This window comes from Chlorocebus sabaeus, chromosome 16 (genome assembly GCF_047675955.1).
Source record: "Chlorocebus sabaeus isolate Y175 chromosome 16, mChlSab1.0.hap1, whole genome shotgun sequence".
Taxonomy (NCBI): Eukaryota; Metazoa; Chordata; class Mammalia; order Primates; family Cercopithecidae; genus Chlorocebus; species Chlorocebus sabaeus.
The window spans coordinates 14,124,616-14,139,001 of NC_132919.1; the positions used below are offsets into that span (position 1 = coordinate 14,124,616).

Below are 14,386 nucleotides of genomic sequence, written 5' to 3' on the forward strand. Positions count from 1 at the left end.
GGGTTGGGGAGGAGGGGTTCAAGTGCCTAGTGCATCTCCGGCCCTGCTCTCCCTCCTCCAACCGCCTCCCTAGTCTGCAACACGTAAGCATCACGAAACCTCCTGCGAAACATCTGGATGGGGACTCGTGTCCCAACATCTGGGCAACTACCGCCAAGGCTGACTTCTAGGGAGCGACTGCGGAAATGCATGCGGGTGCGGGAACGCACCACTCAGTAGGGTAGGACCTCTCACAGCGCTCGGTCACTGCAGCATTCTTCCCACCATCTGCTCCTGTCACCAGCCCCTAACTCCGCCCCTCTGGGCCCGCCCCTTGTTCCGCAGCCAATGGCAATCCCCGACCGCCCTACACCGCCCAGAAGCCTTTCCACACCCCCACGTCTTGGGAGAGGGTTGGCTGCTGAGAGCTCGGCGAAGTGCCTGTATTTGCATGGCGTTCGGGATTTTTGGTAGGTAGAGCAGCCCGTCACTCTGGAAGGCCGGGACCGCCCACTCCACCTCGGTCCCCAGCTCTCTTCCTGCGCAGTTCGCCTCCGCAGCCTCTGCGGGGAAGTGCCGGGGCTGCTCCAGGCTCAGTTCTTAGGACTGCAAGGAGGCAGCCCCGGCGTGCGGCGGGGCGCACCGTCTAGAGTGGCCAGGGCGCGGGAGTGCAACGTCCTCCAGGCCCCGAGCGCGTCGTCGCGCCCCAGGAGCAGACCCTCGGCCAGCAGTTACCGCCGTCCCGACTTTCCGTTGCAGTTGCAGCTCCTGCCGGGCAATATGTCAAGAGCCGCCGCCGCTACAGCTGCCGCCGCCACCTGGGGAAGAGCAGCAGCAGCAGCGGCGGCCGCGGGCACGCGGGGGCAATAAACCGAGCCACACAGGCGTCCAGCGGGCCGGGAAACCCTTTCTGCGCTCACTGCCTGGCGGGACCCACGCCATGTGCTGAGCCATGCCCCTGGTCGCGCCCGCGGGCAGCGCATGGGGCAGCGCCTGAGTGGCGGCAGATCTTGCCTCGATGTCCCCGGCCGGCTCCTACCGCAGCCGCCGCCGCCCCCGCCGCCGGTGAGGAGGAAGCTCGCGCTGCTCTTCGCCATGCTCTGCGTCTGGCTCTATATGTTCCTGTACTCTTGCGCCGGCTCCTGCGCCGCCGCGCCGGGGCTGCTGCTGCTGGGCTCCGGGTCTCGCGCCGCACACGCCCCGCCAGCCCTGGCCACAGCTCCGGACGGGACGCCCCCCAGGCTGCCGTTCCGGACGCAGCCAGCCACCCCACTGGCTTCAGGCAAGGTGATGGCCGAGGGCGCTGCGAGCCCTGAGGAGCAGAGTCCCGAGGTGCCGGACTCCCCAAGCCCCATCTCCAGCTTCTTCAGTGGGTCTGGGAGCAAGCAGCTGCCGCAGGCCATCATCATCGGCGTGAAGAAGGGCGGCACGCGGGCGCTGCTGGAGTTTCTGCGCGTGCACCCCGACGTGCGCGCCGTGGGCGCGGAGCCCCATTTCTTCGATCGCAGCTACGACAAGGGCCTCGCTTGGTACCGGTGAGTTTCCCTGTCAGGGGCAGGGTCTCCATCGTCGACTCAGACCCTGAGCGAAGGGAGACATGGCGCGTGATAGGGAAGTGGCAGTGTTACCGCTTCGGACCACCCGGGGCGGGGCAGGGAAACCACCGCAGATTGCGCCGCGCATCCTGTCTGGGTGCGGTGAGGGTTGCGCTCCGCTCGGTTCTCGTCACAACACCAGAAAGTTCTCGCGGAGCACTGGCGGCTCAGTGGTCTATGGTGCCCTTGAATTAATCAGGCGACCTCGCCGCAAAGAAGAAGGGCAGCGTCTGAGACCGCGCTCAGCAAAGCGAGCCACCCTCCAACCATGGCGGTATCCGACTCGAATAGTATTTTATGACCAGTCTTAAATTTTTCCTCCCGGAGCCCGAGACGCTGGGAATGTTCTGCGTCCCTTTGGTTGGTCTCCGCCCTCAAAGAACTTCTAGAGCAGCTTCTGCTTCCCAGATGGGGAGAGGGGGTGGGGGCCGCGGCGTCCCGCCGAGGCTGCAGAGTCTGTTAACTTTTTGTTACAGTCCGCCTGGTTACCGGAACCCCAAGGGGGTCAGACCCGCCTCGCTCGCGAGCTGCCTGGGCTCGGGAGGGTGAGCTGGGCGGGTGGCCCGGCACCTCCGCCTGGCGGGCGGGCGGCGCGCAGAGCGTGGAGTTGTGCTGGTCCCTGTCGGGCAAAGGCGCGCACTGCAACCGGCTGGAGCGGCGCGCGGCTTTGAAGCGTCCGGGCCCCCGGGCACCGCCGCCCGTTTCCGCCTCCCTGGCCTCGGTGCTGGGATAGCGAAAGCAAGGACGCGTGTCTCCGCGGGGCTTTTACACGTCCGGGGCAAAGAATATTCGGGGGCCCATTGATTGAGAAATGAGGGTTGCTTTGAGGTCGCGGTTTCCGGAAATTCTGTTCTCTAGTCGGGTTGCGGGTCAGGTTCCAAAGGGACAGCGGCCCCCGGGTCATAATCACTACGTCTGCCCACTGCTTTCCGCAGCTGCTGGTCTTTGGGGTGAGCTGTTCGGTTTCCTGAGCTTCGGGTAAGGCGCGAGTGGGCAGGAGGTCTAGATTTCGACCTCCGGTAACTGTCTTCACCCAGGGGCCCAGGTACCGGCCCCCACCTTTTCGTTGGGGTCTCCACCCGCAACCCCAGCCAACACGACGTTCAGGCACCCCTCCAGGCCCAATTAGCTTCACAGAGGCTCGAGACTTGGGAAAACAAAAGAGGAGAAGAGAACTGACCCCCTCTCCCTGTGCCCACCCCACTCTCGGGACCTGGGTGGGATGGAGAATAAAAGAGGGCTGACCCCGCGGATTAAAACCGCTCCCTTCCCAGCCTCGTCCTACCCCTTCCCCTTTGTCCTTAATGTTTTTTATTATTGTCAGGAGTTGCCCAAGTCTCGAGGTTTAGCCAGCTGTGACAGTCACCCTTCCCACCGTTCCCGGGCTGGGACCCATTCTCGGGATACTGGTGGACAAGAATGGGGGCTCTGGAGTCCGACGCCTGGATTCACGTCCTGGTTAGTTGCGTGAACCTCGATGCTCTCATCTGTGCAGTGGGAATAATGCAGGTTCTGGGCAGGGATGGGAAGAGTGAATGCGCTGGTACGGTAAGGTGCCTCGCAGGCACGTGAGGGCCTCTCCAATTGTTAGCTATTGTCATCGATTGTATTGTTATTACTTCTACCACCACCACTCCCCCTCCTCCTGGGATGGTGATTCCAGGGCCGGGCGGCAGGCTATAACTAGCGCCCTTCCAGGTGGAACCCGCCAGAGCCCTGAGGCAGCCTAGGATTTTCTGAGATCAGACACACTTGGGGCCGGGTTGGGAGGAACTGGCAGGAAAAGGACTGAACCCTTAATGTCAGGCGGTTTTGAAGCACCTGGGGCAAGCTACGGAAATCCCCACAGGAGGGCTCACGCAGTCTCTTAGGCGGCTGCCCTCCACCTGCCACGTTCTTTTTGATTGACTGAAAAACGCTGAATGAAGAACGAAGTCGCATGGAAACCCTCGCCGCACGCCAGCAGCGGAGAGCGCGGCCCGGGAGGTTCGGGTGGGTACTTGCGCCCGGGGGGCTGCTCTGCGAGCGGCCACGCACGGCGGCTGGACCTAGGGGGTCGCAAGGGCTTGACTGGGCCGCCGGAGGCGGGAGGTTCTTCGTCCTCCTGAGCCATCTCTCAGAACTGACAAGCAGGACTCCCGGGTCCAGGAGGCACAGGGCCCGGGGCGGTGACCCGGCGGACCGGGCGGCCGGAGGAGCCCACTGTAAATGCCGCAACTGGCCCCAAACACTGCGTTCCTGGACTGCACCAGCACCGTCTGGCGCGGCCGCAGGGTTGGTGGATATTTTCTAAGGGGGAAAAATATTTCAAATGCTATCTGTTTACTTTAAAATTTTTAATTACTTAAGAATAATGAATGGATGTCTGGGCAAAGATATGGACGTCACAATTATTTCGAAGGCGGCCTTTTTAACTTTAAACAGACCACGCCGCCAGGAGGAGACTCCTGACCCAGAGCGCTTTACCTGATATCTGGTGCGCAGAGTGCACCCTCCGCCCGCGTTGGAGTTCTCTCCTGTCTGCCAAGCTTTGCTCCTTGCCAGAGGTGTGCGCCATTGTACCTCAGCTCTGTCCCTGCAGTCAGGCAGCCAATTGGAGAAGAGTATAAATAGTAATTAACCAGGGAGAGTTGTAATTCAGAAACCTGGTTAAAACAAGTCCTCAAAAACTAGAGAATATGAGAGTGGGGAGACATTTTGAAGGCATTAAGAACAAAAAACGATGGGCACGGATGGTTGAGTCTGAGGATCAGCATCGTAATCTGTTAGAGAACGAGGTCGTGGCTGTGTCTGGGAGTCGTTAACGGGTTTAATCGGTTGATACACAGCCTGCTAGTGGCCTAACCAGTAGCCCACGGCCTGGCAGATTTGCATGACATCTCGGAATTTGATTGCTCTTCCTTCCACTTGGCAAAAGGAGACACCATCAGCCTGATCAGGAGGGGTCACTGAGAGATGGAACCCACCGAGGTGGTGCACAGAGCTGACCCTGCCACTGGCCAGAGAGTGGGAGCCTTTCTACCTCCTTGACCCCGCAAAAATCAAACGTGCTAGTACGGACTGTCCATCCACCCTGGAACTGCAGTTGGTTTTAGTCTGCGATGATGACTCTTCTCGGTTGACTTTTCCAATTCGTTATGCAACCCTCTTGAATCAGGCCTCCCAAACTTAGCAGGCACCACAGAGAGGTTCATCAAGCAGGCTGGTGAAACTGGGTGTTATCTCCTGTTCCATGGGTACCCCATAGTGTTTGGGAAACATGGGGCTGTGTTTCAGGACAATTTCACATATGCCAAGGTGGAGAAAGCACCTGCCCTGTACATTTACACTTGGGATGTTCATTTAAACTTTGAATGGTCAAAAAAATAAATCTGTAACTTTTAAAGTTTCACTTTGTGATTTTACTGAAGTGTTGGTAAATATTCTGAAATTTTAATGACCTCCGTTTGGGAATTAAGTTAGCGAAATATTGAGTAATTATTGCTTGTTATACAAAAATATGCCTTAGACTGTACAGCGGCAGAAACTCCCTCTACCACCTCTGCCTCCCTTTCCCATTCTGGATTATACAAAATAAGCTGACACTTTAATGCTCTGGCCAGCATTAAACAAAGTATATTGTGTGTGTGTGTGTGTGTGTGTGGCATAATAATGGTGGTAGCTAACACTTACCGAATGTTTTCCCTATGTGCCAGGCACTGTTTCAAGTTTTACAGGATTAGCAAATTTAATCCTCATTGCAGTTCTGTGAAGTAGGTACTTTTACAGATGAGGAAACACAGGCACAGAGAGGTTAAGCAATCTGCCCAAGATCTCACAGCTGGGAAGAACCAAAGCTAATGTACCAACTCAGGCAGTTCTGCTTCAGAGAACATTCTGGATCATTCTGGATCACGCTTCCTCGCTTAAGTGATCGAAGCGGGATATTTATCATAGAGTATGGGTCCAAAACTGAGTTTGCCTTAGAAGAGTTTGACAGCTTCCTGACATGCCTTTAGTGGTCTCAGTGCAGACTGCAGATTTTGTCATTCACTTGAAAACAATATCAGCCCCCAAACAGCCTAGTTACTACATCTAACATTGGTTAATAACTAGAGTGAGGATAATCACACCACTGTGTCAGTTTCATTTTTCTGCAAAGGACAGTTAGAATCAAGGGAGTCACTAAAATGACAAAAAATCCCTCAAGCGTCCGGACAGAGAAAACATAGTGTCCCTCTTGAGATTTATCTTCTGCCATTTGCCCTTTTTAAGCCTGGGAGGTTGTGGGGTTAAATGACATGTTCCAGAACTTCTTGGAATTAATTTGTTCATAAAAAAGAGTGCCCCCAAATCAAGTCCGTAATTAACTTGTACTGATTAATCAGCAGACAATTACAGCTAACACTTTCAGCAGATTTGTTTAGAATGAAAATAGAAAACTCTGTAACTTCAGAAATCTCTCTCTTGAAGGCTAATAGCTGAAAATAGCAATATTCCCTACATTTCCAATGTAACAAATGCTGAGAAAACAAAACTGCCCCCTATTTTTCTAGTCTACTTCAGAAAACCTGGTAGCAAAGAATGTTTCTGTCTTCACTGAGGGAAATTTAAGATAAGATCTGATTGGGGATAATCCATTTTGAAGTAATTGCACTCTCTCAGTCCCAGAGTTTAAACCAAGTATGTAACTCACTTCCAAGATGCTGGGTGAAGATAAAAAAAAAAAAAATCTACATTTGTATGCAACAATTTGAAATACAAACCGTCATGTTACAAAGCTGTCAAGATTTATTAGCAAGACAGTGGAGCATGTGTTGAACTCTGTTTTTAATTAGGCACCTAAATTAGACCATAAAATGGTTGATTAATCTTCTACAAGTTGAAGGGAAAATATAACATAAATTAACCTAATCATAAGTGTTTTCCCAGATGCTCTGAGTTAATAAAATAGTCAAAATTTAATAGCAACCCATTTGTTTTAGATAAATATGATGCTAAAATACATGAATTAGATTACACTTATTATCTTCCAAATGATATGTTATTATTGAACAGGTCTCTAAAAATTAGGTTGCAGTACATGTCTTCAAAAATATTTATCAAAATAGAATACTACAAATAGGAATTACATGTTGGCTAAACTAGATTATGATTTTTAATGGAATCCGATAATTGAAAATTTATAATTTAGCACAGACTAGTATTTGTGAAAGATAGTTTTCCAGCTAAAGTTGTATTGCTTGAAACTTTAAAATGACCTGTCACAGCTTCTGAGTTTCTAGTTTGATGTTTTAGTCTGAAAAAAAAAAAAAAACTTTTTAATATTTTGAAAAGTCAATGTCACATAACCTCATCCCACATATGTATGCTAATTTATCTTTTGGTTTATAATATGTTGTAGGAATAAGGTTTTCTGGTTATATGAAATGACTCCTTGAATCGCTAAAATTATTTATAATTAAAAGCACACCAGGAATTTTTAAAAAGACAAACTCACCCGTCAGCTCGTTTTATGAATCAGGGAGGTGGCATTTATTTAAAGCTTCAGAACTGAAATACGTGACTCAGGCTGCTTGCCGACTGGTTTCTATGTCAGTAGTTTTTTGAATACTTTATGTTCTCACTCTATGAACATGGAAATTAAGTTGATTGACAGAAACACAAAATGCCTACTCTAAAGGCAGGGCATAATGAGCATTTCTTTTGCTGTGAATAGAGTTAGTTTCCAAATAGGGCGCTACCTCTCTCATTTAACAGTCGATGATTTCAGACAGTAAGAGAAATTTCAATCCTAGGCTGTTGGGACAGTCAGGAATTCCAGCAAAATGAGTCCCCCAAGTATGTGGCATATTTTAAAGGGTAATGAAAACAATATGCTGCCTACCTCGAATGAAAACATTTACCATGACCGAAAAGAAATGAGATACTGATATCTTTGAAAACTAATTGTAAGTAGAGCATGAAACTTTTTATATATTTAAAACATTACCTTGTTGGAACTCTCGAGTTTCTCTCAAACTATGCCAAAATAAAACTAACATCAAATAAAACTGATGTTCGTGCATGCTGATTTTTATTTCTGATTTTTCTTGTCAAGAGATTTGGGGAAAAGTTTAGGATGTGAGAAGCAATTACCATCTTAATAAAATGATAATAAATAATTTTTATGGCAGCCAAGAGGCTATGTGTTAAAATACTGCTAATGCTAATAAAACCCACCATTAATTTTATTTGTACATAGATAAAAGTAATATAAATTTCCTTTATAAGTTCTTTTAAATACAAACTTCACACACATTTCTGTAACCTGAAAAATATCAAAAATATATTTTTACTGGCTCATTCAGAAAATGTACTTCACTGTGTCATGGATGAAACATGTTTAAATAGCAAAGTGGTACTGCACAGGTTTTGCCTCCCAAAGATTGCTGTTTGTAAAAATTATGAGTGCGTATCTTTAGATTTAGAGCTGGTTGAAGAGTACTGTCCGAGAGGAGTTTATATTTTCTGGACAGCAAAAAAAAGTACACCCACCATACATTGTTGGAATAAGATATTTTTGTTCTAAATATGGCAAATGTGAAAAAATAAGACTCTGGTTTAACATCAAGTTGATTGTGTTTCGGCCCAGACTCTCTCGCCAAGGGGTCACTGTTTTAAACACCATTGCCTAGAATGTGAACGATTCCATGTGTGTCCGTGAAGCACCTTACACGTAGGATTCAGAATCCCTGTTTTCTCCCAAGTTTTTTGCCCCACACTACTTAACACTGTTACCCTTGCTTAGAAACCCATAAAATGCTGAAAGATGGTTCTGGGCAACGTGAGGTTTGAGAAGCAAATGGAGAGTGAAAGAAACATTGGGAAGAGCAGTGAGAATCCCACTCGTGATTTAATGAATGGACCTGGGGGGAGAGCCGCCCCCCCTTTTCAGGTCTGGGGACGGAAGTGTCCAGCAGGGCCCCAGCGGCCCACGACGTTGCCACGTGTCCGCTCCTTTCGGGAGCAAGGGGGGCGTTGGCTTGGACATTGCGTTGTGGAAGGGTGGCCGGGGGCGCTGCCACGGGCAGGGAAAATGGCTCCGAGTCGCCCGGCCTCGGGCATCAATCGGCGAGGCCCTGGTGTCGCGCGGGATCGCCGCCTCTGGCCCGGGAGCCGCTGAGCCGGAGACAGATGGCGGAGCTTCCCAGTGCGGGGGCAGGGCTGGCAGCCGAGACTGGGGCCGCCTCCCCCGCCCCTCTGCCGGCCGGGTAGTCGGCCGTGGCCACGTGACCAGCCCCGCCGTCCGGCCTCACCTGTTGGGCTGAGCCTGGCTGAGCTGCCGGCACCCGAGGTGGGCGGTGCCGGCGGGACCCGTCTTCGCGCTGATTGGGTGGAGGGGCTGCGGAGAGACCAATGGGGTTCCGCCTGAGAGGAGAACCCCGCCCAGAGAGGCGGGCTGAGCGGGCGCGCCCCGCCCCCGCCGGTGTTGGCCTGGCTGTTCCGCTGCTCAGCTTCGACTCCGTGCCGCTGATTTGGTCCTGAGCTGCCTTCGCTTTCCAAGTCGAGCCTATCAGCTGATCTGTTGTACTCTCTTCCTTTGGTTCCTCTCTCTTTGTCCTGTCTGCACCCTCCTGCACAAATTCTTCTGTTTTCTGGAGCGGAGATGTCTGTTCTCCGAATGTTCGGCTCCCGAGTCCTGCAGGGAGACCGCCTCGCCTTAGGCAGCCCTCGCTGGCAGGACGTGGGCCCTAGTGGATTCTTTACAGCCAGAGAGGACACTTCGGCTTTTTCCGACCTTATTTTGGATCTGGGAAGCGGGAGGGGTCGCTGGCAAGAAAGTGAATTTAGTGGAGTCAGTTTGCAAAGAGCACGCGTTTCGTTTCTCCCTTTCCCCGCCCCCTTTTCTATTTGGGGGAAAGAAATGGATAATCCTCTTTCCACCCACTTTTATAATGGGTGCCTGTAAGGCGATTCCGCAGATTCAGGAGATAACATAGAATACCTTGATTTCCATAATTTGGCCCATTAAGTGACTGGATGAAGACAGTGGGAAGGACTGGGATGGAGAGGAGAGGAGGAAAAGGAAAAGGCCAGTAAGTCTCAAGCCCCCTCCGATTCCTGAATCTCACCTGGACTCAAACCGAGTGGTCCGCCCTCTCCCCAGCACCTTCCCCGCTGCTCACTCATGTAAGGCTGGTCCTCCTAACCCTAAGCCCTGTGCACAGGGCCCTGCAGCCGCTCCTACCCAAAGGAGGGGAAGGAAGGCTCTCCTGGACAGCCTCAGAGGGGAGAGGGGATCTCTCCTCGTGGGCACTGATAAGCCCACCCATTTCTAGTGCTGCCCGAGGTGGACTCAGCCCACAAACGCCCCAGCCCTAGCCTTTGCGGATAGGCTTCCTCCTTGGTGCCGAGAACTCCTGTGGATTTGAAAAAGGCAACCTTTATCCTCACGTTTCTAAAGGCCTATGGAAAGGGCACGTCGGGAAGTGCACATAAGACGTTGAATATTGTTGCATGAGATGTTGAAGAAATACAAAATTCCGTTCTTACTTCCACTAAAAAAGTACAGTTTCCCTGGGGAGAGACACACAGAGCACACAATTAGAGACCAGTAATTCTCTTCCAGATAGCTCCTGGTGCTGTTTCCTAGCTGAGCAGCCTCTCCCTGCCCGTCCTGGCCTTGTGCACAGGAAACTCTCCTGGCTGGGTCCAGCCCTTCCTCTTGATGTGCGGTCGGGCTGGTCCCTGGTGCCCTCTTCTCTGATTGTTCCAGTCTGCCTCCGGGCACTTAGCATATGCTAGTGCTGCCAGTTGACACAGATACACAAAGCAGTAAACATCCTGTTCCCATGGAAGATCCCCAAGTGTGTGGGTGGATGAGTGTGGGAAGTAATGGGGTAAAGAGAGAAAGGCAGTGATCATTACCTTATCATTGATTTAAAATACTTATTAATGGAGGAAGCCAAAGATGACCATTTAAAATCCTTTTCTATAGTCAATGAATAATACATTCGTGTAAATCGTGTTTACTTACTTTTTCACTCATCTAACAAGGATTTATTGAGCACTTTTTAAAAAATATACCTTTTTTTTTTTTTTTTTTTAAAGACGGGGTCTTGTTCTGTCACCTAGGCTGGAGTGCAGTGGGACAACCTCTACCTCACCGGCTCAAGCGATTCTCCCACCTCAGTCTCTGGTGTAGCAGGTACTACAGGTGCACACCACCATGCCTGGCTAATTTAAAAAAAAAATGTGTAGAGATGAAATCTCACTATGCTAGCCCAGACTGGTCTCAAACTCCTAGACTCAAGCAGTTTGCCCTTCTCAACCTCCCAAAGTGCTGGAATTACAGGTGTGAGCCACCACGCCAGACCCAGACCATATTTTTAGAGCCATTTTAGGTTCACAGCAAAATTTAATAAAGTACACAGATTTCCCAAATACCCATCACTCCTACACACACACAGCCTCCCACTATCAACATCCTCTACCAGACTGGTACATTTGTTACAACTGATGAACCCGCATTTGACACATCATCACTCAGGGTCCGCAGTTTACGTTAAGGCTCACTGTTGGTGTTGTACATTGCATGGGTTTGGACAAATGCGTAATGACCTGTATCCCACATTGTAGTAGCATTCAGGGTAGTTTTACTGCCTCAAAAATCCCATGGGAGCGCTTGCTCTTATCTAGAGCAAGGCAGCACTTAAAGCACTGAGGAAGTACAGGAGCCATGAACTTGTCCCTGAGAAACCTGTTTTAGTCAGTGGACTGACATCTACCGGCTCGAGGAGATCTGCAGGCAATTTAAGCCTGATTTTTTATTTTTATTTTTGAAATCATTAGTCCTACTAAATTACTGGTAAATCTGAAAACCATTTAAGGAGGAAGCAGAAGCATGAGATAAGGTAGTACGAATTTTAAAATGTGATTTTTGCATTTTACTTTTCCAGTAGCTTTCCAAAGAGGGCTAAGGAGGTAAGAAGGGGCCAGAAAGTCAGCGACTGTGTGATTTAAGAAAAGGAAAAAAAAAAATATGTCTTAGCCTCAGTATGCAAAAACTTGCTGTGTGCAGGCGAGTGGGCCAGGCGCTTACTTAATCTTAACAGTGATGCTTCCTGTGTGATTTCCGTTATTTTCCAAGGGAGGAAACGGAAACTCACAGAGATTGCCTAAGGTCATACAGCTGTATCTGTAGGTGGCTCTACCTCTTGGACCTAAGGAAGAAGGGAATGACTCCCTGAGGGCCTTTCAAACTCCACAACTTGGAGGCTGTCTACCTGGCTGCAATTCAATGCCATGTTCCTTCTGGACCAGTTTAAGTCGTCTCTTCTGTTGTTTCTTTCCTCCCAAAGATGTAGAGTTTTCCACTTAAAAGCATTTGCAAGGTTCTGTTTTTTCATCCATTTTTCTGTCCCTATTCTCTTTTACTCCCCACACTGGTTCGTAGCCTGTCTCTGTTGCTGTGATGCCCATGTTGATGGTCGCAGTCTTCAACCACGCCATCCGTGTGTCAACCCAGCACTTTCCTGCCATCCCTTGTAGCCCTTGCCCCAACATGTGTGCATTTGACTCCCCTTCTCTGACTGAGGCCTGCTCCCGTCCCCTCCTCTACCAACTCATCCCTTCTCTCCCACCTGCCCTTTGTGCTGCCCCCCACGACCACGCCACTCGGATTCTCAGTTCTTGGGATCACACTGACACCCCTCCTCCAATATTTTACACTCTGGGGCCCATTGCTTCTGAGCTATATTGTCCAGCACCGTGAACGCCCCACCCGTGGAGACACTGGGTTTTGTACAGTCACCAGCAAGTGTGCATGAAAATGTCTTTTTTTTTTTTCCCGAGACAGAGTCTTGCTCTTTCAACCAGGCTGGAGTGCAGTGGCATGATCTCGGCTCACTGCAACCTCCGCCTCCTGGGTTCAAGCAATTCTCCTGCCTCAGCCTCCTGAGTAGCTGGGATTACAGGCGCGGTCCACCACACCCAGCTAATTATTGTATTTTTTTTTTTTTTTCAGTAGAGACGGGCTTTCACCATGTTTGGCCAGCCTGGTCTCGAACTCGTGACCTTGTAATCCGCCCGCCTTGTCCTCTCAAAGTGTTGGGATAACAGGCGTGAGCCACTGCCCCTGGCCAAAAATGTCTTATATAAAGCTGATCCGGCCCATCCCAACTTCATGCACTCCACAGAGAACTTGGCCCTTACTTACTCTGCAGCTGCTAGCTCTGCTAGTCACCACCCTTACCTGTGCCAAGACGGCTTGTGTGCATTGTTTCTCTGCAGGACATCCTCTTCTTTGAAGCACCAGTTAATTTAGCTCTCCCTACACAAAAGGAGAAACCTCAGAGAGATGGCAGCCTGCATATGAACACCACTCTCTTAACCACTTCTCGACATGGCTTTATTTTATACCTTCCCCAAGACTTCCCCTCTTCATTTCTTTTCTTTTTTTTTTTTTTTGAGATGGAGTTTCACTCTTGTTGCCCAGGCTGGAATGCAATGATGTGATCTCAGCTCACTGCAACCTCCGCCTCCCAGGTTCAAGCGATTCTCTTGCCTCAGCCTCCCAAGTAGCTGGGATTACAGGCATACGCTACCACACCCGACTAACTTTGTATTTTTAGTAGAGGCGGGGTTTCACCATGTTGCCCAGGCTGGTCTCGAACTCTTGACCTCAGGTGATCCACCCACCTTGGCCTCACAAAGTGTTGCAATTATAGGCATGAGCCACCGCGCCTGGCCCCCTCCATTATTTCTAAGGAAGTGCTGTGTTATCTCTTTTCAGTATTATTTGAAAGAAATCTCAGACATTACATTGTTTATAAATCTGTGGGGTTTGGGTTTCTTTTTTTGTTTTGTTTTGCTTTTTTGATACAGAGTTTTGCTCTTGTGGCCCTGGCTGGAGTGCAATGGCGCAATCTCGGCTCACTGCAACCTCTGCCTCCCGAGTTCAAGCGATTCTCCTGCCTCAGCCTCCGGAGTAACTGGGATTACAGGCATGAGCCACCAGGCCTGGCTAATTTTGTATTATGAGTAGAGACGGGGTTTCTCCATGTTGGTCAGGCTGGTCTTGAACTCCCGACCTCAGGTGATGCACCCGCCTTGGCCTCCCAAAGTGCTGGGATTACAGGCGTGCGCCACCCTGCCAGGCCTGGGTTTCTTATTTAAATTTTTATTTACATACTTATCGAAAAGTATAAAAATCAGAAGTGCACGACCTGATGACTTTTCACAAGGCAAACATACAAGTATGTTGTTGGTAACAAGCGCCAAGAAGTGTCAGTTCAAGAACCCCCAAAGCTACCTCTGTATGCCCTTCTGGTTACTGTCCCCATCCCAAGAACAACCACTATCTCACCTTCTACCACCACCAGTTAGTTTTGCCTGTTGTTGAACCTAATATCAATGAAGCTTAACAGTGAATGTTCATGGGTTTTTGTGTTTTTTTTTTTTTGAGACAGAGTCTTGCTCTGCCGCCCAGGCTGGGGTGCAGTGGTGCGATCTCGGCTCACTGCAAGCTCCGCCTCCTGGGTTCACGCCATTCTCCTGCCTCAGCCTCCCGATAGCTGGGACTACAGGCGCCCGCCACCACCCCCAGCTAAGTTTTTGTATTTTTATAGAGACGAGGTTTCACCGTGTTAGCCAGGATGGTCTTGATCTCCTGGCCTCCTGATCCGCCATCCTCGGCCTCCCAAAGTGTTGGGATTACAGGCGTGAGCCACCGCGCCCGGCCATTCATGGAGTTTTAAAACATGCACATGTATTGCCTATGTTGACAGGCTGGGAGATTTCACATACAAATCCCGATTTCTTGCTGCTTTTGTAAAGGATGGGACAGTACC

General features: G+C 50.2%; 1 protein-coding gene across 1 annotated transcript in view; it reads left to right on the forward strand.

The window, feature by feature from the left end:
• The first annotated feature begins 472 nt into the window (after nucleotides 1-472).
• Nucleotides 473-14,386, forward strand: part of LOC103242418 (heparan sulfate glucosamine 3-O-sulfotransferase 3B1) — a 48,607-nt gene continuing 34,693 nt past the window's right edge. The window contains exon 1 of the mRNA XM_008010432.3: nucleotides 473-1,514. Coding sequence (XP_008008623.1) covers nucleotides 961-1,514 — 554 coding nt within the window. The 5' untranslated portion in view covers nucleotides 473-960. The remainder of the gene's footprint in view (nucleotides 1,515-14,386) is intronic.